At 44.2% G+C, this 27,832-nt stretch overlaps 3 protein-coding genes across 4 annotated transcripts in view; all 3 read right to left on the reverse strand.

Annotated features, from left to right (window-relative positions):
- Positions 1 to 14,968, reverse strand: part of nos1apa (nitric oxide synthase 1 (neuronal) adaptor protein a) — a 114,448-nt gene extending 99,480 nt beyond the window's left edge. For both annotated transcript variants that reach the window (XM_035176468.2, XM_047342897.1), the window contains exons 1-2: positions 14,496 to 14,968; positions 13,562 to 13,633 (exon numbers count right to left, since the gene is read on the reverse strand). In XM_035176468.2, the coding sequence (XP_035032359.1) occupies positions 13,562 to 13,633; positions 14,496 to 14,600 (177 nt within the window). In that variant the 5' untranslated portion in view covers positions 14,601 to 14,968. The remainder of the gene's footprint in view (positions 1 to 13,561; positions 13,634 to 14,495) is intronic.
- A 5,636-nt stretch (positions 14,969 to 20,604) lies between these two features.
- On the reverse strand, positions 20,605 to 22,369 carry LOC124854643. Its single transcript, XM_047342775.1, has 3 exons — positions 22,000 to 22,369; positions 21,684 to 21,794; positions 20,605 to 21,024 (listed from the first exon to the last, which is right to left on the reverse strand). Exons 1-3 carry the CDS (start codon positions 22,225 to 22,227, stop codon positions 20,749 to 20,751), a joined length of 615 nt encoding a protein of 204 aa, XP_047198731.1. The 5' UTR covers positions 22,228 to 22,369; the 3' UTR covers positions 20,605 to 20,748.
- A 424-nt stretch (positions 22,370 to 22,793) lies between these two features.
- Positions 22,794 to 27,514, reverse strand: fetub (fetuin B). The gene is made up of 7 exons (XM_035175745.2): positions 27,238 to 27,514; positions 26,264 to 26,377; positions 26,079 to 26,166; positions 25,749 to 25,915; positions 25,353 to 25,460; positions 24,633 to 24,719; positions 22,794 to 23,923 (listed from the first exon to the last, which is right to left on the reverse strand). Exons 1-7 carry the CDS (start codon positions 27,448 to 27,450, stop codon positions 23,177 to 23,179), a joined length of 1,524 nt encoding a protein of 507 aa, XP_035031636.1. The 5' UTR covers positions 27,451 to 27,514; the 3' UTR covers positions 22,794 to 23,176.
- Positions 27,515 to 27,832: the final 318 nt, after the last annotated feature.

The raw sequence follows: 27,832 nt of genomic DNA on the forward strand, positions 1-27,832 counted from the left end.
CCGAACAGCTAGAGGAACACATGGGCATCAAAACTTTCTTGTCGTGTCCAACTGCAGCTCGGTTGCTAGGTGACAGCAGTAAGGGCGGGGCAAGCTGGGGACGCAGATCAAGGATCGAGGAAACCCACATAGACCACACCGTCTCATTTCAATGTGGACTTTACCATCGAACCTGGGTCGCGTAGACCATGTCCTCCTGAGAAGGACGTCCCGGAATTCAGACACATCTACAGTGTCAATTATAAAATGATTTTTACAATCGTAAAGTAGTAAGAGCTCAACAGCATGGACCTTAAATGTGGATAAACCTTTTGGTATCTTAGTTTCATCGTCCACTATTGCACTTTAAGTTTGTGGAAGTTTTCAGAATCACTACATCCTCAACTATAAACTTTTTAACAGAGTTTGGTTCACAACTTTAAATTTTCACTTACTCTGTGCACCTTAACTGAATATAGAAATACAAGTACGCTCTGTGTGTGTAGAGAAGAGTCCCTCTCACCAAGAGCTATGCTAAGTATGCAGAAGGTATGCAGAGAAGAAAACAATGAGGGAAGGCAGAGAGGAAGGAGTGCAGAGAGTGGAAAAAGATGTGAATGAGGCGAGATGCAGAGGTAGAGGTGTGGGGGCAGGAAGGACTAAAGGATAATGAGGAGGGCAGCTGAGAGTGAAGTGGAAAGGGGAACGGAGGGGGATGAAGAGAAAGTGGAAAAGAGAGAGGCGGGGGAGGGATGTGGGTGAAAAGGGGAGGTAGAAAAGATAAAGTGAAGGGACTGGATGAGGAGGAGGAGGCAGCAGGAGAGGAAGACAAATCCAGAGAGGTCAGTAAAGGAGACGATAGGAAGACAGGATGAGAGGATGCTAAAGAGGAGGTGAAGCAACCAGAGGGAGAAGTTTGTTCCTGCACATCTCTGGACGCTCATAAACAGTCTGTAAAGTAGATGCTGTGCAGATATGAAAGAGGCCGGTGATGAGTGCGGCCGGCTGCAGGAGGAATCCTGTGTTTTGTCTGCTGGTTTGTAATCCAGATGCAGATCTGTCGTTGCAGGAACCAAAATCTGATCGTAATCTCCATCTGAATCCTCGTCCTCCATCAATCTTTTAGCTTTCTTGGCCTGTCGAGTGAAACTGCCGAAGACAAAGCAGAAGTCTGCAACTTCTAATTCCAGCCAGAGACAGAAGGTCAAGAGGACGAGGTGAAAGTCCCTGAGCACGACCGTCCAGACAGCGACAACAATTAAACTGCAGCCACCGAGCGTCTGCACCTCGACGCCTCAGCAGGGACACCTCAGCCCTCTCTGCTCCACAGACCACCAGGCACGGTGACAAGACAGTTACTGGAAGAGCTCCACAGCGCTGGTGATATCTGCATTATTCATTCATCGCTCTCCCAGTTAATTGATCAATTATTTAGTTAAAAATACCCAGTGTTGTCTTTAAAAGGCTGAAATACCCTGAAAACCAAAGAAATTCACGTTGCAGCGATATGAAACTGAAGAAAGGCAGCAAATGAACAAACTGGAATGTATTTGGTGTTTAAGTTTAAGTGTGACATATAGTTAAGCCCCCTTTTAGAATGTGTTGGCAATTAATCTCCAGCCACTCATCTAACTGAGAAAGTGGACGAAATACACAAACTGCAACTGGGATTATAGTTCACCCCCGACTTTCAATTAAAATATGTAGAGGAGGAAATGGTGCCGCGAAACAACCTCTTTCTTCATTGTTTCATTTTGAGATGAACTCGGCTTCCCGGCTCTCTCTTGATCAATTTTCTGCTCTGTAGAAAAAAAAAAACCCACTAACACTTTGCCGCTGGGCTAAAATAAAAAAAAACAAACCTTACATCACATTACAGACACATAAAAACGCTGGTTTCCCGATAATGTGAACATCGAGGTAACACACTGTTAGAGGAAGGATGTTAAAATGCTGGAGGCAAAAATCTTGTTCCAACATTTCTAAATTCGAAGCATCATTTCATTTAAAGAATAGAACAAAGGAGCGTTGAGATCTGGAGACTACAACTCTCAGACACATGACTTGAATGAAATTGCATCCAAAGAAAAATCACATCCTTCCCACGAGTGGCTCGGAAGCATTATCCAGCAAATCGAAATAAAGTTTAATGTCTTTATTATGCCCTTAATGTCTTTTAGACCCGATTCCAACAAGTCCGTCCAAACCTTCTCTTGACACAGACGTTTGTGCCAAATATCGGCCAATATCCAACCTCAAGGTTTTATTATATAGTGAAACATCTTATTGGGATTAAAGGAAACACACTACACATGTTTTAAGTTTGTTTATGTTAACGATGACTTTCCCATGCACACAAAAGTTAGTCATGGAGTTCCACAAGGTTCTATGCTGGGGCAAATACTTTTCAACGTATGCACCCTTCCTTTAGGAAATATTTTCGGGAAGCAGCACACATATTTTTGTTGCTGTGCAGACGACATCCTGGTGTATTTATCTAAGAAGCCGGATGAAGCTAATCAGGTAGTGAAACTTCAGGAACGTCTTAGAGTCTGGAAATAACATTTTCAGGGCATTCATAACACTGATGGGCTCATATCTGAAACACGTATAAAAATACAATAGAATCAGAAATCAGCTGGACAATGTCTCTCCAAAGTCCTTTTCAGACTGTGAAACGAGATATATGCAATGAAGTCCCCATCACTCACGGAGTATACCCACTGCAGTTTGACAGGTGGCCTCTGCTGCATCTCAGAAAAAGTTTCCCTATAGACAGGTTTCTCAACTCAAACTTTTTCCAAAAACTACAACCCAGGCAGGAGAGTCGTACTGTGTCATGAAATCAAAAAGGATTTGCCTTTCAATGAAAAGGCATAAAGCTAATTGAACCTTCAGCCACACCCAATTATGTATTGGCGATGGACAAGACACTGAAGTTGACCTCTCCTCTACTTCTGAGAACTCGTTTCTCTGCCAGTGGAAGCATCTTTTCCACGGCACCTTTCCATGTTGACGCTGCAGGGCCAAGGTTGCAAAAGACTCAGCACTCCCATACCACCCCCCCTCTCTCCAACTCCTAGATCACCACTGTCTCGCCTCCTGGCTCAAGGCACCACCTAGACATATTCCCCAATTTATTCCTGACATTTACACGAGGGGGTGGACAATCCGGGGACGTTCGGGGGCGATGCTCGTGCGGTAGCTGTGTGCAGTGGGGGAAAAGATTTGAAATTAAATGCTGGGAGGGAATCCTGCAGCATCGTTCTCTATTACATTTTTCTTGTCAGAGAACAAAGATGAGTAGGTGCGGCGGCGGCGGCGGCAGCTTGTGAACAGCAGCATCCAAGTGTTTCAGGAATACAAGCAAAGATGAAAAGATGGAGGGAGGGACAAAGGAAGTAAAGATGTAATTGGATTGCAGTTAATATTGCTGACAAGTCAATTTGAGGGTGTTTGCCTAGTTTGTCATCGCCGGCTCGGAGGCTGAAACAGGAGGATATCTTCATCATGCGTGAAACTCGATAACTCATGGGATCAGTATTAATTCCCCGACTAAAACAGCAGCAGATATATGGTGTATCTTCTAAACACGGACACAAGTAGTAGTAAAAGGGTGAAACATAAATTATCAGATACAAATCTTCGCAATGTTGAAATCTAGGAACATTTCTACATCCCTTATTAATTTATCCCCGTCTGCAGCAGCATTATCTTCAACATAATCCCTCCTCTCGTGACCGGAGGGAAATTGAAGGACATGGTTTTTGGAAATTTATCTCCAGGGTTATTTAATATTCCTGGGATTCAAAATGTTTAAAAAAAATTATATAAGAATTTCTGCGGGGAGAGATAATTCGGCAGCACATGGGGCGTTAATTATAAGAAGGGAGGGGATCGAATTAAGTCGCTGTCTCCGTTAGACAAAGGCTGACAAAGGTCCTGCTGTTTGGGAGAAAAGAACGAGTGAATCAGCCAAAGTTTCACTCGAGCCGGCGGAGAAGGGCAGGTCAATGTGACGGGCTCAGCAGATTACGTAAGGTAAAGGACAGCGTGGGGTGAAGAAGAGGGGCCTAACCCGATAGACGACACAAAGGGGGGGTAAATGAAAAGGTAAGAAAAGGGATAAAACAAGGTGGGAATTGGTGAGAAAGAGAAAATGTTGAAGCTGTGGGAGCCAGAGGCAGATCGGGTCAGGAACAAAAATGCATTAATGGCTAATTTACAGTCCTGAGCTTCACCGTGGAAACCAGGAGAGGTGTGTGTGTGTGTGTGTGTGTGTGTGTGTGTGTGTGTGTGTGTGTGTGTGTGTGTGTGTGTGTGTGTGTGTGTGTGTGTGTGTGTGTGTGTGTGTGTGTGTGTGTGTGTGTGTGTGTGTGTGTGTGTGTGTGCAGTAAGGAAAAGGGAAGGGCTTAGAGAGAATAAACACACAAATCTTTGACAGAGGATATGAACAGCCTAATAATCAGACTGACCTTTCCCTTTGTTAAAACTCCTACTTGTTTCAGTCTGACGTACGTTTCGCACAGTGCATGTTAATCATGTTTATAGACAACAGGGGGAAAAATCCATAATTCTTATGTTTATTACTATTAGGGAACCAGACCTAAAGACGAAGCTCAAACATCGAGTGGCAGCTTGAAGTACAACCACTGCTTCCTCAAACTCCGATGCCACATCCATGTGAGGGCTACGTCCATACGTATACGTAAATAGCTTTCAACTACGTGAAAACGCATGCTCTCAAACCCCCGGGAGGCACATGCCAGTGTAAACAGGAAGCAGATTGTCTCCACTGCAGCTGGTTGCTTAGTTTCGGATAAAAATACATACGTGAAACAGCAACGGGGAATAAGGATGAGGTGGTGGAACGGTTACAGACAGCTGTGTCGGAAATCACTCGCTAACCACTACATGGTGAGTTCGCCATTTAGAGGTGTTGTAATTGTTTCCCACAATGCATCGGGAAACGTAGCGCACAACTGATGGTCACTAACCGGGCAATATAAACCATCATGGCAGGTGTAACCGTGTTTTAAAACTAAAATGTATGAGTGTGAATGTGACCTAAAACTCTAACTAACGGCCTCACAAAGCCAAAACACTATATAAATATTGCATCTTAAGCATTAATTGATTTTTCTGTGACATTGAACGTTTCCAAATCTTCCATCCTCACATCACCTGTGAGCTGAGTGCGCTCCCAAAGTTACGACTTCCTTTCATTTCGGCACGTTGTCAAATTTACCTCTCACCGCTTTTTAAGATGTGCTGGCGTGCAGGTTTCCCTCCTCCAGCATCTACTCGCATAAATCATATTTAATTCAAAATGGAGTTGCTCAACACTTTTAATTAAGCCTCGCATCCTTCCGCCTTCAGCTATAAGAGTCTTCAATTTGCATCCTGTAACGTTCGGTCATAAGTCCCGAGTAGCTACTGTGTAACAGACACACATTCTCCAGGGTTTAGCAGTTTCTACTTTGGCTCACATCATGTCTCCACAGTCAGCAGCCCATTTACTATTTAGTGGATTGAAAACAAAGTTGAGCAATAGCCACTTTTCACAAACACTTATGTGGGATTATGTGGGATTTAGAGCCGGGCCTCAAACGCTTTAATGGTCCAGCAATACAATCACCTCCAGTGCACATGAGGAGAGGCAGAACAAAAGGGAGGGAGGGTAATGAACCATGCGTTGGCTCATTATCGGCTCACTTTTTGACCCTTCAACTGTGACCTTAAGTTGAAAAAAGTTCTGGGCAGAAAAGTGAAAGAGCTCAAAGAACACAAAGAGGTGCTTTAAATCACTCTCCAAGGTTATTCAGTAAAAAAGGGAAGCAGGAACATTAATGCACTTCCAAACAGCAGGGAGGAGAATGAACATTAAGTGTTCGAGAGCATCTTCCTCTCACACAAACCGCACGATCGCCATTTCCTGAATTTACGATTGAAATTTGTTTTACTTACTGGAAAGCACATTTGGGTATTATGCACAGATGCTACATAAGCAGGGCCCTTTACGCACTGATGTACCAGAAACTGCCGTTTCTAATAGGCCCCTGGCGAACGTCCACGTTTGGAAAAATGTGGCGATAACCTTTATGGCCTCGCAGATGCTCCTGCTCTCGAGTTCCTACTGTGAGATAATTGCACGACTGTCATTCACGTTTTTTAAAGTCCTTTAGAAGTGGAATTTTCTGAATGAGGCAGCAATGACTCACTAATCATATGGGAGGACAGTGAATGCGCCACACTTATCACCACAAAGAAAACCCGTGTGGGAGAGAGAAGGTTATTCATAAAATAGAAAAAAGGCCTATGAAAACAAAGACCTCGTCTACTTTCTGAAATTGTATGAGGCCATTTTCTTTTTTTCTTCCATCTATAAACGGTTTTATTTGGTCTGTTCTCCAGTCAAAGTCAAATATGGGTGAATTCATGCCCCTTTATCTATTTTCTTTCATCCTCTCCAGAACCAAAATGGCCCAGAGAGCGTGGATTCAAGGCTCCGTCAGAAACACCCCCCCGGGCGAAGTGACCCTGTTTCTACATCAACAGCGTTTTGTGTCGAGCTCCGTCAGCGCACCGAGCTCTAAAAGGTTTTTCTAGGTTTCTGGGGTCAGGGCTGAAAACAATCTATTGTTTTAATCGATAAAACTGCTGATTATAATCTTGACTCAACTATAAAATGTCAGTAGATGATGAAAATTGATCTGCAGAAAATTACTAAACGATATATAATTAATTATGTCACAATTAGAATGATAGTTTTTCTTATTATCCAGTAAGTCGAATATCAAAGTGAGACAACTGCATCCTGATTGGTCGAATGCATTTGAATGCTAATTTTGTGGTAATAAATCAGAGCAGCCCAATGTGCACCCATTAATCATTATCCATTCACTTCATCACCATTTGTCTCAATCGAGTATGGGGTACCTCAGGGGTCAATTTTGGGACCAATTGCCTTCTGTTAACTCCCATTAGGTGATATGATGTTCTATCACCGGTATGCTGACAACACACAGCAGTATGTCCCCTTTGAGTGCAGTTTACACAGTATGTACCTAGTTGATATGTTTTAAAATGATCTTAAATTGCACTCGACTAAACTTAAAATATGGTTTTGTCAGAGATCATAACTGTGATTCAGTATTGGACCGATACCTGAGATCAGTATCTGATCAGTGAATCCTGATACAGAACTCAGCTCCAAGGCTCTCAGGTAAACAGGTTAAAGCACATTTTTGAGCCTCCACTGGTTTCACTGTGCTCCGTATGTTTTAGAATTTATCGTAAGAATCTTTTAATTACTTGCAACGCGCTGACTGCACGGTCCAACTCCTCAGTGCATCTCAGATCCATTTCTCCCCAGACGACCCTGCTTGCACTTTGAGATCCTCGGGCAGGGGCCTTCATTCTGTTCCCAACTCTCGGCAGCAGAAGGCCGAGGGCGCCGGAGCTTTTGAAAGTAACAGCCCAGAGGCCCTGGGACACCCTGCCCGAGGAAAGACGACGAGCTGAGTCAGTGGCTTCTTTTAAATCTAAGCTTAAAATGTCCTTTTCACACCATCTTTTCCGGATTTCATCAGATTCGGTTTGTGGGTTTCTCTATTTTTAATATTTAATGTGATTCGTTTAGTACTTTCATTCTCACATGTGGTTGTTTTACGTTCTATGTTATGTTTCATGTGGTTGATGTCATGTGAACTTTGTGCTACGCTAAGATATTATCATTATATTATCATTGTGATGTCACGGTAAACAAAGAAAACTCACCAAACCAGTTTTTTAAAGTCGGGGAAAGTAGATGAGCGAGTAACGGCTCAATCAGACACAGCGAGGGGGATCCTCACCTGTGCTGCTGAAATTGAGCTGAACACACTTTGCAGAAGGCAAATATCAAGGATCTGTAAAGCATTCAAGCCTGAGAGCAAACAATTTAACTAAAGCAGCCAAAAGCTCTCCTTCGACAAGCTGTGCCAATACTTCACACGAGAATTTCCACCCAAAATAACAATGTTGCCTGTTTCCTGAATCAAGATGGAAACCTCAGTGTACAGAGAAAGATTGAATGCACCCGATGACTAATGCCACCCAGTGCTGCAGCCAGACGAGGACAGTGAACAGGGTTTAATGCAGGGAGTGAATAACCTCCCTGCTTCCACGTGAAGGGCACCGTCCTTTAAAGCACCACACTTTAGAAAGGAAAAGGGCTGAGCGTTCCATTAGTCAAGAGCCAGAAAAACAGATATCAAGCCTCTTTTCTTCTGCGCCCGAACACTTCATCTCGTGCTTTCTGGGGTGAAACACAAAGTGCACGTGAGGCGGCCGACAGGTACAGAGCGAAAGCAGCATTAGAGGCTCATGAGTGCGTTTCCCCCGACCTGACATGACAGCGCGTTGCTCCTCGGGCGCTGATTCAGCCTCGTCTGTCACTCAGATGTGTTTAACAGACTGAGCTGCTGCTCCGGTGTTGCTGTGGTGAGCGGGGACGGTACACAAGCATGTATGGAGAGAGGCGGCCAAGTTTGCCAAGCTCTTAATAAACTGAGGTTGGCTTTGTTCCTGCTTGGTTGTTGGCCGCAGGATTTGAGGCTCTGGACATATTTCACATGCTGGTTCTGTAAAAAGATGCTTTTCTTGCAGTATCTTCTCGTGAGATGGATGAAACTGCTTTTCAGCGAGTTTGAAAGTAAATGAGCTACAGTCCAACTTTCTACATGATACTTGTACACACTAGAAGAGCAAATACCTCAAGACCCGACAGTCTCATTAAATTCCACACCAGATCCGTCGTGTTCGACTGGACTTAGTTCTAAAACAAGTGAGGATTCACAGAAACTGAATCTGAAAAAGCCGAACCCCTGTGAATCCACATCTAAAACTGCTAGAGCCACATTTTCATTTAATCTGCCCTAATCGCATCGAATCAAATCAAGATCCACGAATGTTTTCCTGGGAAATTGGCAAAATTGTCAAAGAGAAACGCCATATTTATCTTAACGTTAATTAAATACAGTATATTTATGTTTTATTATTCCTGTAGCAAACAATAGTTTCCGAGTTTCACATCAGAGTTGCAGGACAACGCAGGCCGAGGTCCGAAAAGACTCCAATAGGAGCGCAGGTGTACATGTGTTAACTTTTTACGATTTTCACTTTCAAAACTCAATTTTCCACGTATCTGAACTCCAACGTACGAGCACAAGCTTTCAGATCAGCATTTACAAAGGTTTCAAACCTTGAGAGAAACCGATGCACTGGGAGAACAGAACAGTTTTGTGTTGGAGAGACGCTGTAAAAAGAGAGAAAGAAAAAACCCATCTACAAAATACTGTTTGCAGATATTTACATTTTTAAGGCTTTAAAACTAAGTTTCAATAACGCAAAACCTTTTAAGTAGGGTATTGTGGGTTTCAATTATTCAAAGCCTTTTTCTTTTCATCATTTCAGAATATGGCATAATATTCCTTTTTCTTAAGTAATCATTTAATCAGAACAGTACATTGGTACATTAATCATTCATGAAAACCCTAATTTTCATATAAAATTACACACATTACAAGAGGATTTGATCCACAGTGTTCACGCCTCGTATTAACATGCACATGATCCTGACAACTTCTCCTCTAATTGTCGTACATGTGTTGTGTGAGCGAGTTGAAGTCCTGGGGGCAGATAAGCACACATCACTAGAGCAGTAATAACGTGACTAAGTGTGATACGGCCCATCGACACTGCACAGATCCCAGCTCCCACCTACCAGAGAGCAACTACCTTCAAAGTCACCGCTCGTGTTCTCGCTCTCCACCGATGCATCGTTAAACTGACACGATGCGACCAGACTTCTGTGCATTTCTTTAGCTCGCTGCGCTGTATGAAACAAGGTCACAGGACAGGAAGTGAACACGGAAATCCAGACAAACACTGGTTCCTCATCACTAATTAATTAAAAACGCTCGTTAGAAACAAAGGTGGTTTTCTGTGTCTCTCTGTTTCCCACTAAAGCCCCACGGCTCAGTCAGCCTCCGCAGACGTCTCCACAGACACGTCTAATCTCCTCATGCTGCTCGAGCGTCCCACCGTCAGTTAACCCAGCGAAGGCCGATTACCGATAAATCAATCCCTTTAATTCACCGTAAAGGTCTCCTCTCCTTTTAACCAGATAAGCTGCTTCCAGACTCTGTAAGACTATTACAATAATTAATTCAATAAAGATCTCTGTATTACACTGTACAGCATGTTCACCTTTGAGAGGACAGTAGAGCGACGCCTCCGCCGAAGAACTGTCTCCTTACGAAGCCACATTTCAATCCACTAGATCCAGATTGCACTCAATCAATTAGAGTTAATAGATTCACTTTTAGTCCACAACGATTAATCAATCATTTTGTTGATTGAATCATCTCTTAATTGATTCATCAAGCAAAAATGTCAGTCAACGTCGATTCCGAATACAAATATCTTTCTAAAAAAAGACAAATAATATTGCGCTGCTCAGATACACTTGGGGAACTTAAGTCGTTCCACTTCTGTTAAAGTGTGTTTCCTCGTTAATGTCCGGGAACGATAACTTATCATTCAGTTACTACAGCAGAGAGACGCTTCAACCACAATCAACATTGTCCCTGAAGTACACATGTAAATATCTATTAATTCAATCTCTAAATGAATTATAGATCATTTAAAAAATACGTGCTTCCTATGTATTCCCCATTCATAAGCGCTCACAGTGTGTGTGTGCGTGTGTGTGTGCGTGTGTGTGTATCAGTGACTGCGTACATTCAAGTTGACATACTGCTGCACTTTTCTTCACTGCAGGTGGCTACTTCCTGCTTGTCGTGTGGCTGTTATCAGCCACACGACAAGCAGGTGACTCATGCAAACAATGAACAATGACACGATGCATCAACTGGTCGCCTGGCAACCGGCACAGCTCCGACCGACTGACTGCAGAAGGAGCCGACAGACGTCCTGGAACAGACCAGGCACCGTGGGGGGTGCTTCTTTTTCACGAAAAACTTTTCCTTCAGAAAACTGTTACATGAAAGCCAAAGAACCAGAAGCTTGATGAAGCTGCCGTCGCCTCGTTCTTCCTGAGCAGATTTCCAAAGGGAAAAGAAAGAGCGAGCAAACAACAGCAGAGTCGCACAGAACTTTATTTTTAAGGGGAGAAGAAGTTGCTGTGGTGATTTGAAGCTTCTGCCAGAATAATTAGATTAAAGGAAATAACTTTTTCCTAACAGGGGCTGTGAGGTGTGGAAACGTTCTCTTGTCTTTCTGTTGACCATCATAAGAGTGTGTAATAACTCCTGTGTTTGTTTGTGTAATGTATTCTATGCTGCAATGCAGTTTAAAATAACATGACTTTCCTGTTCCAACAGCAGAGAGAAATCAATTCACCTCCACCAAGTCCCAACAGTTCCCTTATGAAACCATATTCTAATTCACTACATCCAGATTTTTACTTGGATCTGGACCAAATTGCACAAATCATAGATATCAAGATCCATGAGTTATTCCCTGGGAAACTGGTGAAACTGTCATAAAACATCTTATCTCAAAAAGTTGAAGGGAAGAACTAAAGTGAAAAGGAAATCCGGCATCAGCCCCAAATTGAATGGGTTCTTTTTTGACCCGTGTCCCATTATTCCACCAAGTTTCGAGGAAATCAGTTTTGTCGTCTTTGTGTAAGTAACCTGCTCACAAATAAACCAACAAACTAGTGGTCATGCTACAGAAAAGAGCAGATTTTAGGCATCTGATTTAAGGCACCCACAATGCGCACATTTTTTATATTCTTATATCTTTGTAATAAAAGGAATATGCAGAAAATAAAGGTGGTTCCAGCTTCAGAGCTTACTCAACAATGGTTTAGAGGGTTTACACCAGGAGACCCAGACCCAGACCCTGAAAAAACACGATATCCAACTCAAATTTGCCAAAACACCACCGAGGTTTTATTTGCTCTTCTCTTCTCAAATCAACAGAGTAGATTGCTTCGGCTCACTTTCTCCCCAAGTTAAACAAATGCCTCCAGAGCAGCTCCAGCGGTCCCTCTGCTTCCCAGTGTGACCTCCCTTCCAGCTTAGATACCTGTGGTTTCCCTCGATTGTGTTGTCAAGCCAGTGTCAAACCATTTTCACACTGGAGGAGCCAAACCAAAGCCGGTTCTCCCGCCAGCAACAACAGCAGCAGCTGCCATGGCAGCACACTGGGAGGTCCACTTTATAGGAGCCGGTCACCCCTCTGCAAAGGGCAATAAGAACAGTTTGCACCTTTTGCTCTACATGTGCACGGACACAGGATCTGAAAGCGAGTGATCTTTAGCACGTAACAGCATCCAGACACAGGCGACACCAGACGCCGGCTTTACAAAAGTTAAATAAGCTATGGCAGGTATTTAAAAGAAAAGTGTATCTATCCCTTAAAAGCTGTATTTTACCCTCTTTTTGTTTGGTTTTACTTTTAAGGGATACCTTGTGCTCCTGTACACGGTTTTCAAAAGAGATCTTCGATTAAACACGGCAGCACAACAGCCAGTTCATCACCACGATCCTAAAATACCTCCACAACCCGTCCACAGCCTTTGATAGGTCGCTAAACCAACTGCTGCCGAGCTGGCAGAGTCACTGATGAAGATGAAGTTTACTTTCTGGAGCCGGAGAAAAAGAAGCTGTAAATCTTGGGTTTACATAGCGAGAGACAGAGAGAGAGAGAGAGAGAGAGAGAGAGAGAGAGAGAGAGAGAGAGAGAGAGAGAGAGAGAGAGAGAGAGAGAGAGAGAGAGAGAGAGAGAGTGAGAGAGTGAGAGAGGGAGAGAGTGAGGGAGGGGGGGCGGGGAGAGATCACACTCCAATGCTTAACCTCAAAGGAAACTTCAAAACAGTGACGGAGCACATGGGAGAGAGCAGAACCTCCCTCTGGAAAAGCTGATTCAGAGACAGAACCAAGTCTGCACACTTTAACTCTGAGATTCTTTCATAACCAACACACCAGCTGTGACCAAATGAAAAACACTGTCGGTTCATCCAGGCTGGTCGTTGGTTTACGCCTCATCTTGGTGGGAAAGGTCCCCACAGAGGCTTTTAGACAAACACTGAACTGCAGATATTCTCCTGAAATTATCCAGAGGGGCTGTTTGTGACAACGCAAATGTCAGAGTTAGTTGCTCTGGACATTCTCCTGAACTTGTCCTGCCGGGCCCCTGTTAAATATCCAGCAAATATCAGAGGGAGCCCATTAGATAAATGTGTTGTCTCGAGTTCCTGCAATTGAACTGAAACGTTTGAAGGTCTGAACCAAACAAGGAAGGTGTGAAAGCTCCTTAAACCTCAAACCACAAGCCCTTCATTGATATTTCAATCCACATATTCAGCTCATATTCCCACAGTCGTCCATCTACATGAACTTCACCAGGTTGGAAACTCACCCAACTCTAAAAAGTGGATGTTTTCCAGACACATTTTGCTGTTAGATGAGTCACACATGTGCCAGATGTAGCATTTCGCTCCAGATAACCCTCCAGATGAGGACAGGAAGAATTTGCAATAATAAAGTTTAGCCAAGCGTCCACTCACCCGTATTCTCCTCATAGCAGCCACAATCTCCACCCGGCTGCCCGGCCGCGCCACATCCAGACTGCCGATGTACTGTTGTGAGGAGGGCGAAACACACAACAATTACACAAAATAAACTTTGCATTCTTTCACCACATGCTCTAGATCGTAACCAATCAGGGGCGGATGCAGGGGGGGGCAGGTGAAATCTGATTGGCCCCCTGAGGGACCCCTGTCCTGTCACTTACTAACAGAAATATGACAGTTTCTTAAAGATGTGTAAATTGTGGCCCCTGATTCAGAAAAATCCTAGATCCGCCACTGTAATAACCACATGTGACTATATGATGACAATACTGTAGTTTCATATATACATGTATATGTGTGAATTAACATTATATTGGTATTAGAGAGCTAGATATGATACGAGAATATTTAAATTAACCTTAATTTGGTTTTAGAAGGTAGGGTGTACTTTTCGTGATATTAGTATTGGTTACACATCATTTATGTCTTTGCAATTAACCTAATAAGTAAAAAATTAAATGTATATTTTCCCGAGCTTTGTTGAAGAACACAATAAACTTGAAGAAGGAATACTTTTCAAAATAAGACTTCAACGTCCACCTGCCTGAATCAGGAAAGGTTCACAGGTGTTTGACGTCATAATCTGATTCATGAGCACGTGATGACACTACAGCAGTTACAGATGTGCTTGATGAAATATAATACACATGTGAATTAACCTTGTATTGGTTTTAGAAGGTAGGCTGTGGTTCCCATGATATACAGATGGTTTACATTATAAGAATAAAACCATGATATATTCAACCTTATTATTTCTACCAGTTTTTCAAGGAGACTATAGAACTAGTAGAAGTCAGAGGTCAGGCTGAGCTCAGGTGGGAGAAACGTGCGGAGCCTGATTTGAAAAGTTCGCGGGATGTGAACCCACCTTCGCCTCGAAGTTGATCCCGTGCTGAAACGCTTCCTCGTTGTGCAGCGGGATCCGCAGGTCGTGCCCGTCGTCCACCAGGTTGTACTTGGTCTTTCCGGGCATCTTGTTCAGAAGTACGCACCGCTTCAATGTGAGAGTAAATCCAAAGAAGAAGTAGAAGAAGAAGAAGAAGAAGAAGAAGAAGAAGAAGAAGAAGCGTAGAACTACAGGGGACGTTCACTTCGTGGTCTCCATCGCTGAGAAGCGTCCCGGCGCGGCGAGCCCTCCACACCCCGGTAACTACCTCCACAGCCCCGGTGCACCGCTGCTGCTTCCCCCGGTAGCGACTTCACCGTCTCCGCGTTGAACACATGCGGGAGGACGAGGAGGAGGAGGAGGAAGCGGAGGAGGAAGAGGAAGGAGCCAGATGTTTTCCAGACTTTTCCCGTGGAGGACCGTGGACACTGTGGAAGTTCTGCTGCTCCCGGAGGCCCCGCCCCCGGCCCCGCTGCGGCCGCCGCCCCCCGCCCGGAGCCCCGGTGTGATTGGAGGAGCCCGCGGGTCCCACCTGCTGCCATTGGAGCAGAGGGGCACCGTGGCCCCGTGGAGGAGGGGCTTCGAGGTGTAGTGTCCGCCCCCTCACACACACACACACACACACACACACATTCTCAGTCACAGACAGACTCACACACACATGTACTCACACACTTTCTCAAGCACACACAGTCACACACACATTCTCTGACACAATCACACACTCACACACTCACACGTTCTCACACACACACACACACACACACACACACACACACAAAAACACACGTACAGAAACAGAAACACACACACATTCTCAGTCACAGACACACAGACTCACACACGTACTCACACACTTTCTCAAGCACACACAGTCACACACACAGTCACACACACACATTCTCTGACACAATCACACACTCACACGTTCTCACACACACACACACACTCACACACACACACACACACACACACACACACACACAATTTGAACTAAATAGAATGAGAAATAAAAGAATTAAAATAACAGTATAGTGTAATAAATGAGTCATTATTTGATTAAGTCTTCAGCATTGATTAAAAAAGAAGTGACCTGCAGGAGCTTGTTCATAGAAGACGAACGCTGCTCCTCCATGTTTAGTTCTGACTCTGGGGACCGACCTGATGACCTGACGACCTGACGACCTGACGACCTGACCACCTGACGACCTGACGACCTGAGGGGCCTGGAAGCAGCAGATCAGAAATATGTTGTGGCCCTAAACCATTCAGTGCTTTATAAACCAACAATAGTCAAGTTAAAGGCAAATCTTAGCCTTCAAGCAGTTGAGGACCAACCAAAACGTCAACATGGTCCTCACAAAGATAGAAGTAAACACACACACACACCCCTGGGAATAACCTGAATGTCAGACTGAGGAACTGGTGCAGCCGACTTCACTGTGTAAACATTTACTCTTTTATCTTCACCAGTGATTAATCAACTCACACAACATGCACACGCAAAAGATTACATCAATCACTTAATCTTGCCATTATTTCACGCAACATAAATACACACATCAACATTTTGAAACATGTGTGGGGTCTAAATAACACAATCTAACAGAGGTCATCTCTAATTCTCTTTTGGAACCTGGACAATGATACAGAGGAATCAAATAAATGTAATTAAACATTACCTGTTTTATAGTTTGTGCTTTAAAACTTTTTCTACACTGTTTTTCATGCTTTGTTAAATGCTTTTCTTTCTGTAAATCACTTTGCATGGACTCTCTGAATGATAATTTAATGTTTAAATAAGTGAGAATCTAAGACACTAGAAGATAAAATGGTCATTTGCTTCCTAGAAATTGATCCTGTTGTGAAAAACTAAATATTAATGTGGCTTCACAGGATGTTGTGCACAAATCCCAAAATCTGAATAAAATAAAATAAAAAGGGAAAGACTACCAACTAGTGGCCGTGTCTGCCAGCACCTGCTGGGCTGAGTGCAACTCCTGCAGCTGAGTTATTAGAACATGTAAGATTAAGAAACCATGTGACCTTTCTGTTTCTGTTTTTCCGTCTCAAATTAAGCCACTGAATTGTTTTAGGTTTTCGTTTTGCTAAATGATCAAATAAGTGGAAAACAAAACCTGCCACAAGGGAAGAAATTCAACGTTTTTAAGTTATTTCAAAGCAGAAATATTGTGTCCTCAATAAATTAAGTATTAATAAGTAATTAATTGAGTTTAATTGCTCATATTTTCTCTTTTGCATCATTACTGTGCAGGCTGATGTTATAACAAATTATTGACAGCATTTTTTTAACCTATAAATTGTAGTTTAGGCTTTTATGTACAGATCGATAATCTATAATCGTTACTGAATGCAAAACCAAATAGCAAAATGAGCAAAAATGGTCATAAAAATAGTTTAAAACAACCGTGCATCTGAACAAAAATAATATAGATTCATAGATAACTGATTTATTTAAGTGTCAGGGGTCAGAACTTTATTTTAATTCTGAAAAATTCTGCAAAAATCTTAAATATCAAAACTAAAACAGCATAAATACATCCTGGAGTTGAGGGAACCAACTTGCAGGGTAATGACATATTGTTGTTGATCCTTTCATTGAGAGCCTCTCCAGTGTGAGAGACCTCCCCACGACCCACACTGATCTGTGGTCAGCCGACACACTGGAGCTGCATGCATGTTTAATGCACTTGTCACGTTGTATAATGCACACACCATCTGTGTCACCCTGGGAGTGAGGATGCATCGCTCGCCTCGAGGTGGTCCCAGGCGTGGAGCGCAGGGGGAAGTGGGGCAGCAGTAATTCACATTCTCACCACCTCTTTGGAAATATATAAAGTGCTGCTGCTGCTGCTAATGGTGTCTCCGGGGCTTATGACAGGAGGATTCTGCATGTGATTTCCTCTCCGTGGGTTCAGAACTGGCATCTGGCTGCTGGATTCTGCGGCGTGCGGCATTCAGCCCCCTGCTCTCGATTAGCGTCTTCGCTGTAAACAGTCCAAGGAGAACACGACACACACAATCACCAGTCATCCAAAATGAACTCCCTCGTTTTAGCCACTGTTTTTGAAAGATGTGTGGCTGAGCAGTTTGAGCAGAACAACTCTGGACAGTCTCCGAGCTCGGTGTTGACACTGAGGACTCACACTGCACTCATAGTATTCTGGACTGAGCATGTTCAAGGATATTTTGTTTGTCTAATGGCAGCGAAACAGCAAAAAGGCAGACGAGACCAGCTGCCGTCTCTCCCAGTTCTGCTCTCCGGGGCCCTACGTGGCTCCTAAGGCTCTTAAAAAAGGATAGAGAGCAACTTAATCCCGGCCCGCTCCTCAAATACATGTGATCTTATGATTAGAGCTTTAGCTTTGAAAGCATATGCCCACTACGGGAAGCAGGTCCTGGAGATTAGTGCACTAAAAAAGGGTGCAACATGGAAAAGGCACTCAGCGGAGCTCATACCTGCCAGGGCCCAGTGAAGTCTCTTCAAAGTCAATCAAACTGCTCCACTTTCCACACACTCTTAGATATCAGCTCAAGATCGAGACCCATCATGTGTTTCTGGGGTGAACTGCATTTTGGAAAAGTCTTGGATTCCGATCTGGATCTGCAACTAAATTTAATGGGTTCTTCCCTGAAAAATATTGCATTCTTACACTAAAACTTGTGGAAATGTTGGATTATTCTGCTAAAATCGGTTCTCAGTAGAACACACACGTCCTCCATGGCCCAACAGTCGCCTTGAATTCAATCAAGCTGCACCAAATTTCACAGCCTCAGGCGCCATGTTCCATCCGTCCATCAAGTTTTGTAGAAATCCGCTCGGTTGTTCTTGTGCGTCTGAGGTGAGCTCATGAGGCGAGCTGTGTTGGGCAGGTCACTGGTCTGAGGTGGGAAGGTTACTTCACTGAGGAACTCCTGCCCAATGCATGCTGGGAAAGACCCCGGTGAAACTGAGCAGTTCAAGAAGTTTAGAAAATGAATGTATGGCTGAGACCTGATATCTGGTAGGATCACCACCTCCTGTATTCATCATGTGTAGTTTTCTTTGTTGTGTTCACAGTCGTCCGACTTAGATCGTAATTGTGTGACCACAAAAAGGTCTGGGGCTATTTTCACAGTGATCTGATGAAACTCATCTTGCTTTGAGGGGATGCTGGTGTTTTCACATACTAAACTTTGTCTCTTAATCCAAACACAACACTAACATTTTCTGTTTGGTGCTTTTTGTTTTTGAGTGAGGTCGGGGTGTCGGCAGGAGCCCTGAACCTCCCTTCCTGTGGCGTCTGTCGCGACCACAGAATTACGACTCATAACACATGACTCTGGGTGTGTGTGTGACTGTCTGCGCACACACACACACACACACACACACACACACACACACACACACAAAGTCGTTCACATCTTGAGGGCCTCTTAATTAATAATGGGGATTTTCACAGAATGTGGGACACAGTGCACGAGAACTAGATGCAGTTCTCCTCAGAGAGCTGAAGAGAAGAAGACGAAAGCAGGGGAACAAATGATGACAACAATGGGCTTCATATTTAATATCATATCATATTATAATATAATATTATCTAACATCATATCTTATACAACTGTGTGACAACATGGAACATTAACCTAACAGAGAAACTGGCAGAAGTAGATTAGTGTGAATACAATCCACACAATAGTTGTAGTAGCTTTAATTGAAGTGATGATTGAGCTCTGCAGTTAAACTGTTTGTCATCCAAAAGCACGGTGTTGATTTAAAACCTTTCATTTGCAAATGTAATTAAAGTGTTTAGATGTTTACAGATTTTAAAATCTGGAAGTATTCAGTATGTCTGGACAGAATCTTGAAAATTGAAATACATTGTTTTGTGTAACTCTCAAAAATATATGTGTAGGTCAAATGGATTGTTATTATTATTATATTGTTGTTTTTATTATTGTTATAATGTCTTTACTTAGAATAAAGTAAACATGATGCAGCATTGTTTTGTTTCAGTCTTCGTTAAACTAATTATCATTAGTTTTTGAATTATTGCATCTAGTACTTCTCCCGGGTTCCCAGCGTGTTATTATTTAAACATTTTATTAGAAGAATTATTAAACTCAGAGTATTTGAATGAGCTCCAGGGAGTGAAAATGAATGCTAGACTGACATCATGTGGACCCATCATGAATTACAGAATGCTTCTCATTCAACCTCTCAGATTATCTCTATTTATCTTATTTGCTGTATGTGTGTTTATTTATTGAGAATATGATGCATTTATTTGTTTGTTTATTTGTTTAGCAGGATTATGCAAAACCTACAGAACAGATTACCATGAGACTTGATGGGAGGACGGTGTATTTTGTTGAGAAGTGAGAAGTTAAAAAGAAATTACAAGGCAAACAAAAGTTCTCTTTGAGGTCGAGGAAAATTAAAACACTTTAATAAGCCTTTGAGATCTTATGGTTTGTCCTGGTGTGAATCAACTCAGCAACAGGTTTGAGTGTTCGCTGTGCTGGAGCTATTGTGGCCCACAACACAGGAGCGCCGCTGTGATTTGTGGCGCCTGTTTCACGAGCCCGGTTGAGGTCGACGTGCTCGCCGGACGGAGGGAGAATGACGAGCAATCTGACCTCGGTCTCTGGAGGAAGCTGCCCGAAAACAATTTCATTTACTCGTTTGTGAAAGAGTCTCCTCGGGGCTGCCCAGGAAGAAACTGAGTCATTCTTCAGCTTCGTAACAGAGAGCGATCCAAGGAGAAGAAAGGACGTGATGGATTGTGGACACAAACCAAAGTTATCAGAGACATGAACATCGGTGTGATAAGAACTACCTGAAATGACAGAAACCATCCTTGTACGAGTTTCTGTTTTGTTTGGTCCATGTCCCATCTACTAACAAAGAGGAGGCAGGGTTTATGACCTATACTGCAGCCAGCCACCAGGGGGCAAAAGGCTTCAGTTTGTCAGGATGAAGTAGAAAACATGAAAACTAGTGAATTTTCTTTATACATGTTTCCACAGAAAGACAAAACTGACACGACTGAACAGTTCCCACGTGAGGAGGAAAGAATAACACGGCTTCCAGCTTTATAAATGCTTTAATCAAACAGTAAATGTAATCTGATTATTAACAAGGATCATCGTTGGTAAAACTCAACATTTTCTTTCATTTTACAATCTCGTGTCTCATCTATACAACAACATGCAGGAAGTAGACGCAGCCCTGTCAGAGTTTGACAAGGAACATGTCCCGATTGTGGCGTCGTGGGCCGGGGCAGGAGCTGGCAGCCGGGGCAGATCTGGGAACAGCAGGTTTATTCACCACAGTCCCCAGGGAGCCCCGTGGTTTGGGGACAGTGGCGTCAGGGCTGGGCGTGACGGCGTGCTCGTGCTCGTGCTCGTGCTCGTGCTCGTGGGGATGCAGGTGTGTGTGGTTGTGGTGCTGGTGCCCGGTGTGTTTACTGTCAGCTCGTGCACGGACCTGCTCCTCCACAGCGGCGGCCTGCAGAGGAGGAGAGAGAAGAGCCAGTGTGAGGAGCTGGTTCAGCCTCGGTAAACACACATGTTGATGAGAGGGAAGAGACTGAACCACACATGAACCACAACACCACAAAACAAGGAGCTGAAGAATCTGCTTTTTGTTTTGATTATAAATAGTCATTTCACTTTGATTGAGGCCGAACTGCTTTGTGATTCCGTTGTGTTGCGTTGCTCGTGCTGTGTTGAGCAGAGCCTGACTTCTCATGGCACAACGGAGGCACCAGCCAATCAAATCACGTTATTACAGGAGGCAGAGGTAGCTGGTGAACCCGATGTGAACCCGAGCACGAAAAACAGCTACGTTGTGTGTCGCAAGCATGAAATTGTCAAGCGTTAACGCAACACACAAGTTAATGACTGCAACTAACCCACCCACATTGTTAGCTGGTTAGCTTCAGCAATGAATTTTTAGATCTTATCCTTATCTTGAGAAGGATCCACCCTTTGGACCCTTTGTTCTGGAATGGAAGGACACACGTGTTGTCTTCCAAAGTGAGACAGCCTCGTCACACAACTGTGATGCAATCAGTCTAGACTCCTAAAGGACGCCGCCCCTGAATTGGGACACATCAACCAATGTGCTGAAGAGTGAACAGATGTATTCCGCCATGCGGTACTTACTGGAACTTCAGAAACACCTCTGACTTCACATTGTTTCCATGGCTTCCTGCTGCTGATGTGGCACGTGGTCTCCAAGACGTCCACGGTCAGTCTGTAGAGTGACCCATAGTTCTGCCAGACACACACACACACACACACACACACACACACACACAAACAGACACTAATGATTCTTATCACGTTCAAATAGACAAAATGCAAACAGGCTGTTGCTCCGGCCGCTGTGTAGCTGTAGCGTTTCTCAGGATTAAAAGACGGTGTAGAAGCCTCTCGGTGTTTTGCTTCTACATGTGTGTCTGCCGGTGTCTGCCCTCACCGTTTCCGTGCTGTGAGAGACGTCGTACACTCTGTTGAGTGACAGGACGTATCCGTGTGCGCCGTCCTGGTTGATCTGCTCCAGGGCTTCTCCTGCCACTCGCACGGCCTCGGGGCTGCTGCAGCCTGGAGGCTCTGGCCGGGCTCTTCCCTCCTGCTGCAGCAGAGCCACACATAGGATCAGCAGGAACACGCTCATCCTCTCACATCGATCCTCACACACACACATCCACCAACAGGGCCTGATAGAAGCAATCCACCACAGCTGAACTGCTAACTCCTACCCTGGCAGACTGTTTCACATTTAGGCTAAGTCATGCCCTGTCCTGTAAATCTTTCTTTGCCAGGATAGTTTTTTATTTTTTTTTCCAGACAGGGTTTGAACACGAGAGGCTGACTTTCTCCTCTCTCCTGAAGGATGAGCAAACAACCCCTATCTGCTGGTCTCTAGGCCAATGGCTGGCTCCGATTCCCTGAAGGGTCATAGTACACTGGGGAACAGGGGACATGAAAGAACTGAAAGCTCATCAAATCGGTTATAAGTCCTCAGTAGTGAGTACTGATCTAATCAGGATCCTCACTGACTGTATTTAGCATACAAAATGTTGGATAGCAAGACAGAGGTCTACTAGACAAACCTCTATTGGCCGTGACACAGTCAATACGTTGAACTACCTGGGTTCATATTTTGATGCATTTTATCTTGTTTTACTCACTAGTGTTGGATTAAAGTTTATTTTCATGGTGTTCAATAGCAGCAGTGAGAGGAAACACACAGATAATCGGTTGTGGCGATTGTGCGTTCAGTGAATTTAATCAACACACAATGGATTGCGTTGTTGTTGATCAACACAGAAAACAGCAGATGAGTATTTGTAGTATCGTTTATTATTTTTTCACCAAACACAGTTGTTTATTTTTATTATTTATGACAACCAATGGAAAAATGTGAAAATAAAACCGGGTGACGTTGTTCATACAATGTTTTCCTGTTGTTTTATTAGATGGTGGAAGTGAAGAGAGACAGCAGCACTTAGATGTTTTGTGCTTACATCAAAACAATTTGGACCGAGAGGAAACGGCCGAGATGCGACCCAAGACGTTTCCTGTCGCGTCTTCACTACAGTCTGTGCGTTTGAGTTCTTCCAGATCCATTCAGGTTCCAGTTGAGTTCCTCCTTATGCGGGTCGCTTGAACAGAGGGTCCTCCGTGAAGAGTTTGTCCACCAGGGTGAACTCTTCCGTCGGGGCGTGGCACTGGGCGGAGAAAGAGGTGGGGAACGGCAGGATGGTGGGCTCCATCGCTCCGGGGATCTCGGAGTCGGCCTTGGCGGGCAGAGTGACCCCAACCTCAGGGACTTCTGGGAAGAAAGGCAGGGTCACGGGCCGTTCGATGTCGGGCAACATCTTCACCGCGCTCTCTGGGTGGTCGTGGTGTGCCTTCTCGTGCTCGTGCTCGTGGTGATGGTGGTGGTGTTCGTGCTCGTGCAGGTGAGCGTGCTTGTGGTCGTGGTCCAGAGCGAGCTCGTGGTCGTGATCGTGGGTGTGCTCGGCGTCGGCGTGCTTGTACTCGTGGTGGTGGCTTGGTGAGTCAGTGGTGTGGTTGTGCGCTTTGGCGTGATGGGCGTGCACGTGATCGTGGCCGTGCCCGTGGTCGTGGGAGTGATCGTGGGCGTGCCTGTGGGCGCTGCCTGCGTCGTGGTCGTGGGTGTGGTGGTGCTCGGCGTTGTCATCGTGCGTGTGGTTGTTGTCGTGATGAGAGTGGGTCTTGGTGTGGTCATGCTCGTGGTCGTGTGAGTGGGTGTGGTCGGCGCCGTGGGCATGGTCATGGGCGTGGTCATGAGCGTGGTCATGGGCGTGTGTGTCGTTGTGGCTGTGGTCAGTCTCACCGCCAAGGAGGTGGAGCTTCTTCTCTCTGTCGGCAATCTGCAAAACACACAAAGGGAAATTAATGATGCACGACACATAATTAGGATAATTCGGACTCAATAAGTGTTCAGGTTTAAATATTGGTTTTAAACCGTAAAGACATAATGTTACTTTATCTTTAACTGTTTTGAGGATTCCAATTTTAGCCTGGATCATATTTGTGTAAGTTTGTCTTTGTGAACATCAGCTGTTTCTGTTCGTAACTTTCTCCAGGAACGAGGAACCATTGGAGGAACTCTGTCTGGACCAGGGTCTACATTAAGGATATGTTTTTTAACACCCCTGGTTTCTGCTTTCCAAAAGTACAGGAACCTTTGAGGTGGAGCTTCCAGCCTTTCATTTTTCCACCATTTTAAAAATCTGTTGCTCCATTTTGAATGTGCTCTACTACCTGGAGCTCTTCTCCAGTCCAGAGTTGACTCAGTAATCAGCAGCAGAACAAACATCCTCCGTATCTACTGTTGTTGCCCGTTTGTCCTTCACTCATCATCGTTGCACAATTTGTTGTAAGAAGTTTTTTTTCAAACATCAGAAAATGAATCTTTCTGGTTCTTCAGACCATGTTGGAAACACAGGCAACAATCTGGAGGAACATTTAATATTTCGTTTCATTGCTATGAATGAATTCTTATACATTTGCTTTCATTATTATTGTATTATAGATTTCCTTTTATTTTCGGGGTGACATGCAAAATAAGAGTCTTACCTCAGGTTCATAGACTTCACACTCCACAGTGGTCTCAGTGTCACCAGTGGGAGGGGTGATCAGGGATCCCTTACAGAAGCCCTTGTGCTGAGGAGGGAACCAGACAAACAAATAAGATTTACAAGAATATAATAAGTTATAAATGATCCATAAAGTTCTTTCCCACTTATTTATTAAAATGAAAACACACGGGTCCAGAGATACGAGCAGAAAACGGAAATAATCTGCTGGTTTATTACTGTTTATAAAGATGGACGACATGACGGCTCCCCTGGTGGCTGGCTGAAGTATTGTCTTTGGTCATAAACCCTGCTTTCTCCATGTTAGCAGATGGGACATGGACCAAACTCCAAAAATCAAAGTGCACGTTGGATAAATATTGGCTCTAGTTCTTATCACACTGATGTTTGTTCAAGTGTTCGTGTTTTTCGATAAGTTCTCTGATGCTGCCAAACAAGGCGGAACGTCACGATTGACAGTTGAGTTGATTACAATCAAAACCAGTAAAAGTCAATTTTAAAATAAATACTGATATTTAATCAAACTTGTCAAAGCAACAGAAGTTGACCTCAGCAGACACAGAGGCCGGATGTTTGAAGGATTCACCTTTTTGTCGATGTCACAAAACAAATCCTGGAATTTGAAATAATCAATTTGACCCAGATGAGAATGTGGGACAAATAAAAAAACAGAGACAACAAACAATGTGTCGGGACTCACAGCGAACTCGCAGTCCATGAGGGGGCACTTATCAGCTGCCGGCGAGTCCTTGGTGCAGGTCGTCTCCTGGATGGTGAACTCGGCATTGTAGAATGTGGCCATGCCCATCTAGAAACGTTTTAAAAGGAATACACACAACAACATCACAATATAAATACTTTGGTCAGGAGCTGGACGAATATATAGCGAGCTACACTGGAGTCACACGTGTTCCTTAACGTTAGGTGGAACCTGATGCTTGGTCCTAACAACAGCAATCACAATCAGGAGGATTTTCTGTAGCGAAGGTTTAGTGTTGTCCTCCACAGTCACCTTTATTCTCTGCATGGTTCAGATCATACAAGATGGGAGGATACAGCTCCTTAACGTGACCTCTTGGTGTTTTGGAAATCTTACCGATAAAGCAGCGCGGGTGACCTGGAGCAGAGCGAAGCGCTTGGTCAGGCCGCTCTCCTTGTTGAACTTCTCCAGGGAGGCGGACACAGCCTTCTGGATCTCAGCGTCCTCCTTGTCGATTGAAGTCGGGCAGTCGGGACACACGGCAGCCACCCTGGCTGCAGGAACTTAGCACAGAGAAAAGCAGGTCGGAGTTAAACTAAATCTCATCTCACCCAAGTTCTCAGTCTTAGAAATGGCATATTTATAAAAGAGAAAAAGAGAAATCTACTTCAAGAGACAATTCAAAGCTACTGGTTGTTGTTTGAATCGTTGTTCTTCTTCTCTTACCTGGTCTGAGAGCACAGTCGTACTTGTAGAGACGCACCACTCTGTTCACCCTGCTGATGAAGATGACAGCTTTACACTGTCCATACACCTGCAGAGACAAACATGTGAATGTGCTGCACATACACGCCCGTGGATGTAGAATGTGGCTCACGCATGACAGAGAGTGAGTGAGTGTGTTTTCTCACCGGTGTGTCGTCGGTGGAACGAGCCTCACACGTCTTCTGGTCTTTCCTGTCCAGAACGCTGCAGTTGGTCTCCACCACGTCCAGAGTCAGGTAGAAAACGATGCCATTTTCTCCCTGTGACACACACACACACACACACACACACACACACACACACACACACACACACACACACACACACACACACACACACACACACACACACACACGCACACACGCACACACACACACACACACACACACAAATGTATCTGTTATTTACTTATCATTATCATTAACCGTTTGAACTCTGCTGTAGCAATCATCTGCCAGTCATTTCATCGTGTCCAACCTCAGCTCAAAGGTTACGTAAATCAATAAACCACAATAAATAGAAAAAAACTGATTATTAATTCTGATTCCCTGAACTAAACATCTCATTTACTCACCCAACTTTAAATCGTCTCTTATGAATGATGCTTCCCTTAAGTTTCTTTATTTGTATTTTGCTTTGTCAGCCTCGGGGAAGAATGTTTTATTTTAGTTTCACCTATTTGTTGCTGTAATTTAATGCAAAACTGAGATTTGCATTAGCGAAGAGATGAACTACAAGTACAATATTAAAATAAACTCACTGCAAAAGATGCCATCGTGGGTTTCAAAATTATTATTATTGATATTGCGATTTTAAATCTAATAAGATTATTACTTTATTCTCGTAAAAGTATGACTTCATTGCTTTATTCTTGAAATCTCAGAATGCTGAGAATTAAAAATCCTGTGTGTCCAGTAAGAGAGGAGGAAATAATGATAAAGTAAATCTGGATCTTATTTTGATAACTTTTCTTCACCTTTAACATAATAAAAGTATATAAACAAACAGGAGATATCATCAGACACGTCTCTAGATGAGTGGATCCGCCCCAATCAACCTTCTACTGGTTCAACAAGAACTTAAGAATATTACACGAGTGTGCGTGTGGTCGGGGACTCACGTGTTTGGCCAAGTGCGCGTTGGACAGGTGGTGCAGAGCGAAGACGTAGCCCTCCTTGCGGTCCTGGTTGATCTTTTTGAGAGCCTGTCCTGCGGCGCTCTTCACGAACGCGTCTTCACACGACCCCTGCTCCAGGCCCCCCTGCTCCACCGGAGCGCCAAGGACGTGGGCGCATCCCAACGCCAGCAGCAGCAGCAGCACACAGTGCTTCATGGTAAAGGCCTGAGATGAGTCCGAACACAGACACACACAGGGAGGAGAGATGAGCAGGGAGGGACAGGGTGGACCTCTTATATCCTGCTACTGTTAGCACCCCCTCTCTCTCTCTGTCTCTCTCTCACCCACACACACACACACACTATCACTCCCCTCATGTCACCTCAGGTAAATATGACCATTGACCCCCCCCGCAGCCCCTCCGAAAGCACACGGCCCCTTCGAAGAATGCTGCATCTGTTGATCTGTATCTGCCGACCACTCAGCTACTGAACAGACTTGCACAATGGATCTTATCAGTCGGGGGGGGGAGGGGGAATCAGCCCTGAAGTCAAACTCTCTGTGATCTGTCATCCGTCTGTGAGATGAGCGGAAAAAG

Source organism: Hippoglossus stenolepis, chromosome 14, assembly GCF_022539355.2.
Source record: "Hippoglossus stenolepis isolate QCI-W04-F060 chromosome 14, HSTE1.2, whole genome shotgun sequence".
Lineage (NCBI taxonomy): Eukaryota > Metazoa > Chordata > Actinopteri > Pleuronectiformes > Pleuronectidae > Hippoglossus > Hippoglossus stenolepis.

What these genes read in the sequence shown, in the direction of transcription:
- LOC124854643 (XM_047342775.1), bottom strand. Translation starts at nt 22,227, where the DNA reads ATGTGTGTGTGTGAGGATCGATGTGAGAGGATGAGCGTGTTCCTGCTG. An exon ending in TCTCTCACAGCACGGAAACG is followed by an intron (nt 21,795 to 21,999) that starts GTGAGGGCAGAC and finishes TGTGTCTGGCAG; the next exon opens with AACTATGGGTCACTCTACAG. An exon ending in GAGGTGTTTCTGAAGTTCCA is followed by an intron (nt 21,025 to 21,683) that starts GTAAGTACCGCA and finishes CCTCCTCTGCAG; the next exon opens with GCCGCCGCTGTGGAGGAGCA.
- fetub (XM_035175745.2), bottom strand. Translation starts at nt 27,450, where the DNA reads ATGAAGCACTGTGTGCTGCTGCTGCTGCTGGCGTTGGGATGCGCCCAC. An exon ending in TCACCCGCGCTGCTTTATCG is followed by an intron (nt 25,461 to 25,748) that starts GTAAGATTTCCA and finishes AAACGTTTCTAG; the next exon opens with ATGGGCATGGCCACATTCTA. An exon ending in GTGAAGTCTATGAACCTGAG is followed by an intron (nt 23,924 to 24,632) that starts GTAAGACTCTTA and finishes TGTGTTTTGCAG; the next exon opens with ATTGCCGACAGAGAGAAGAA.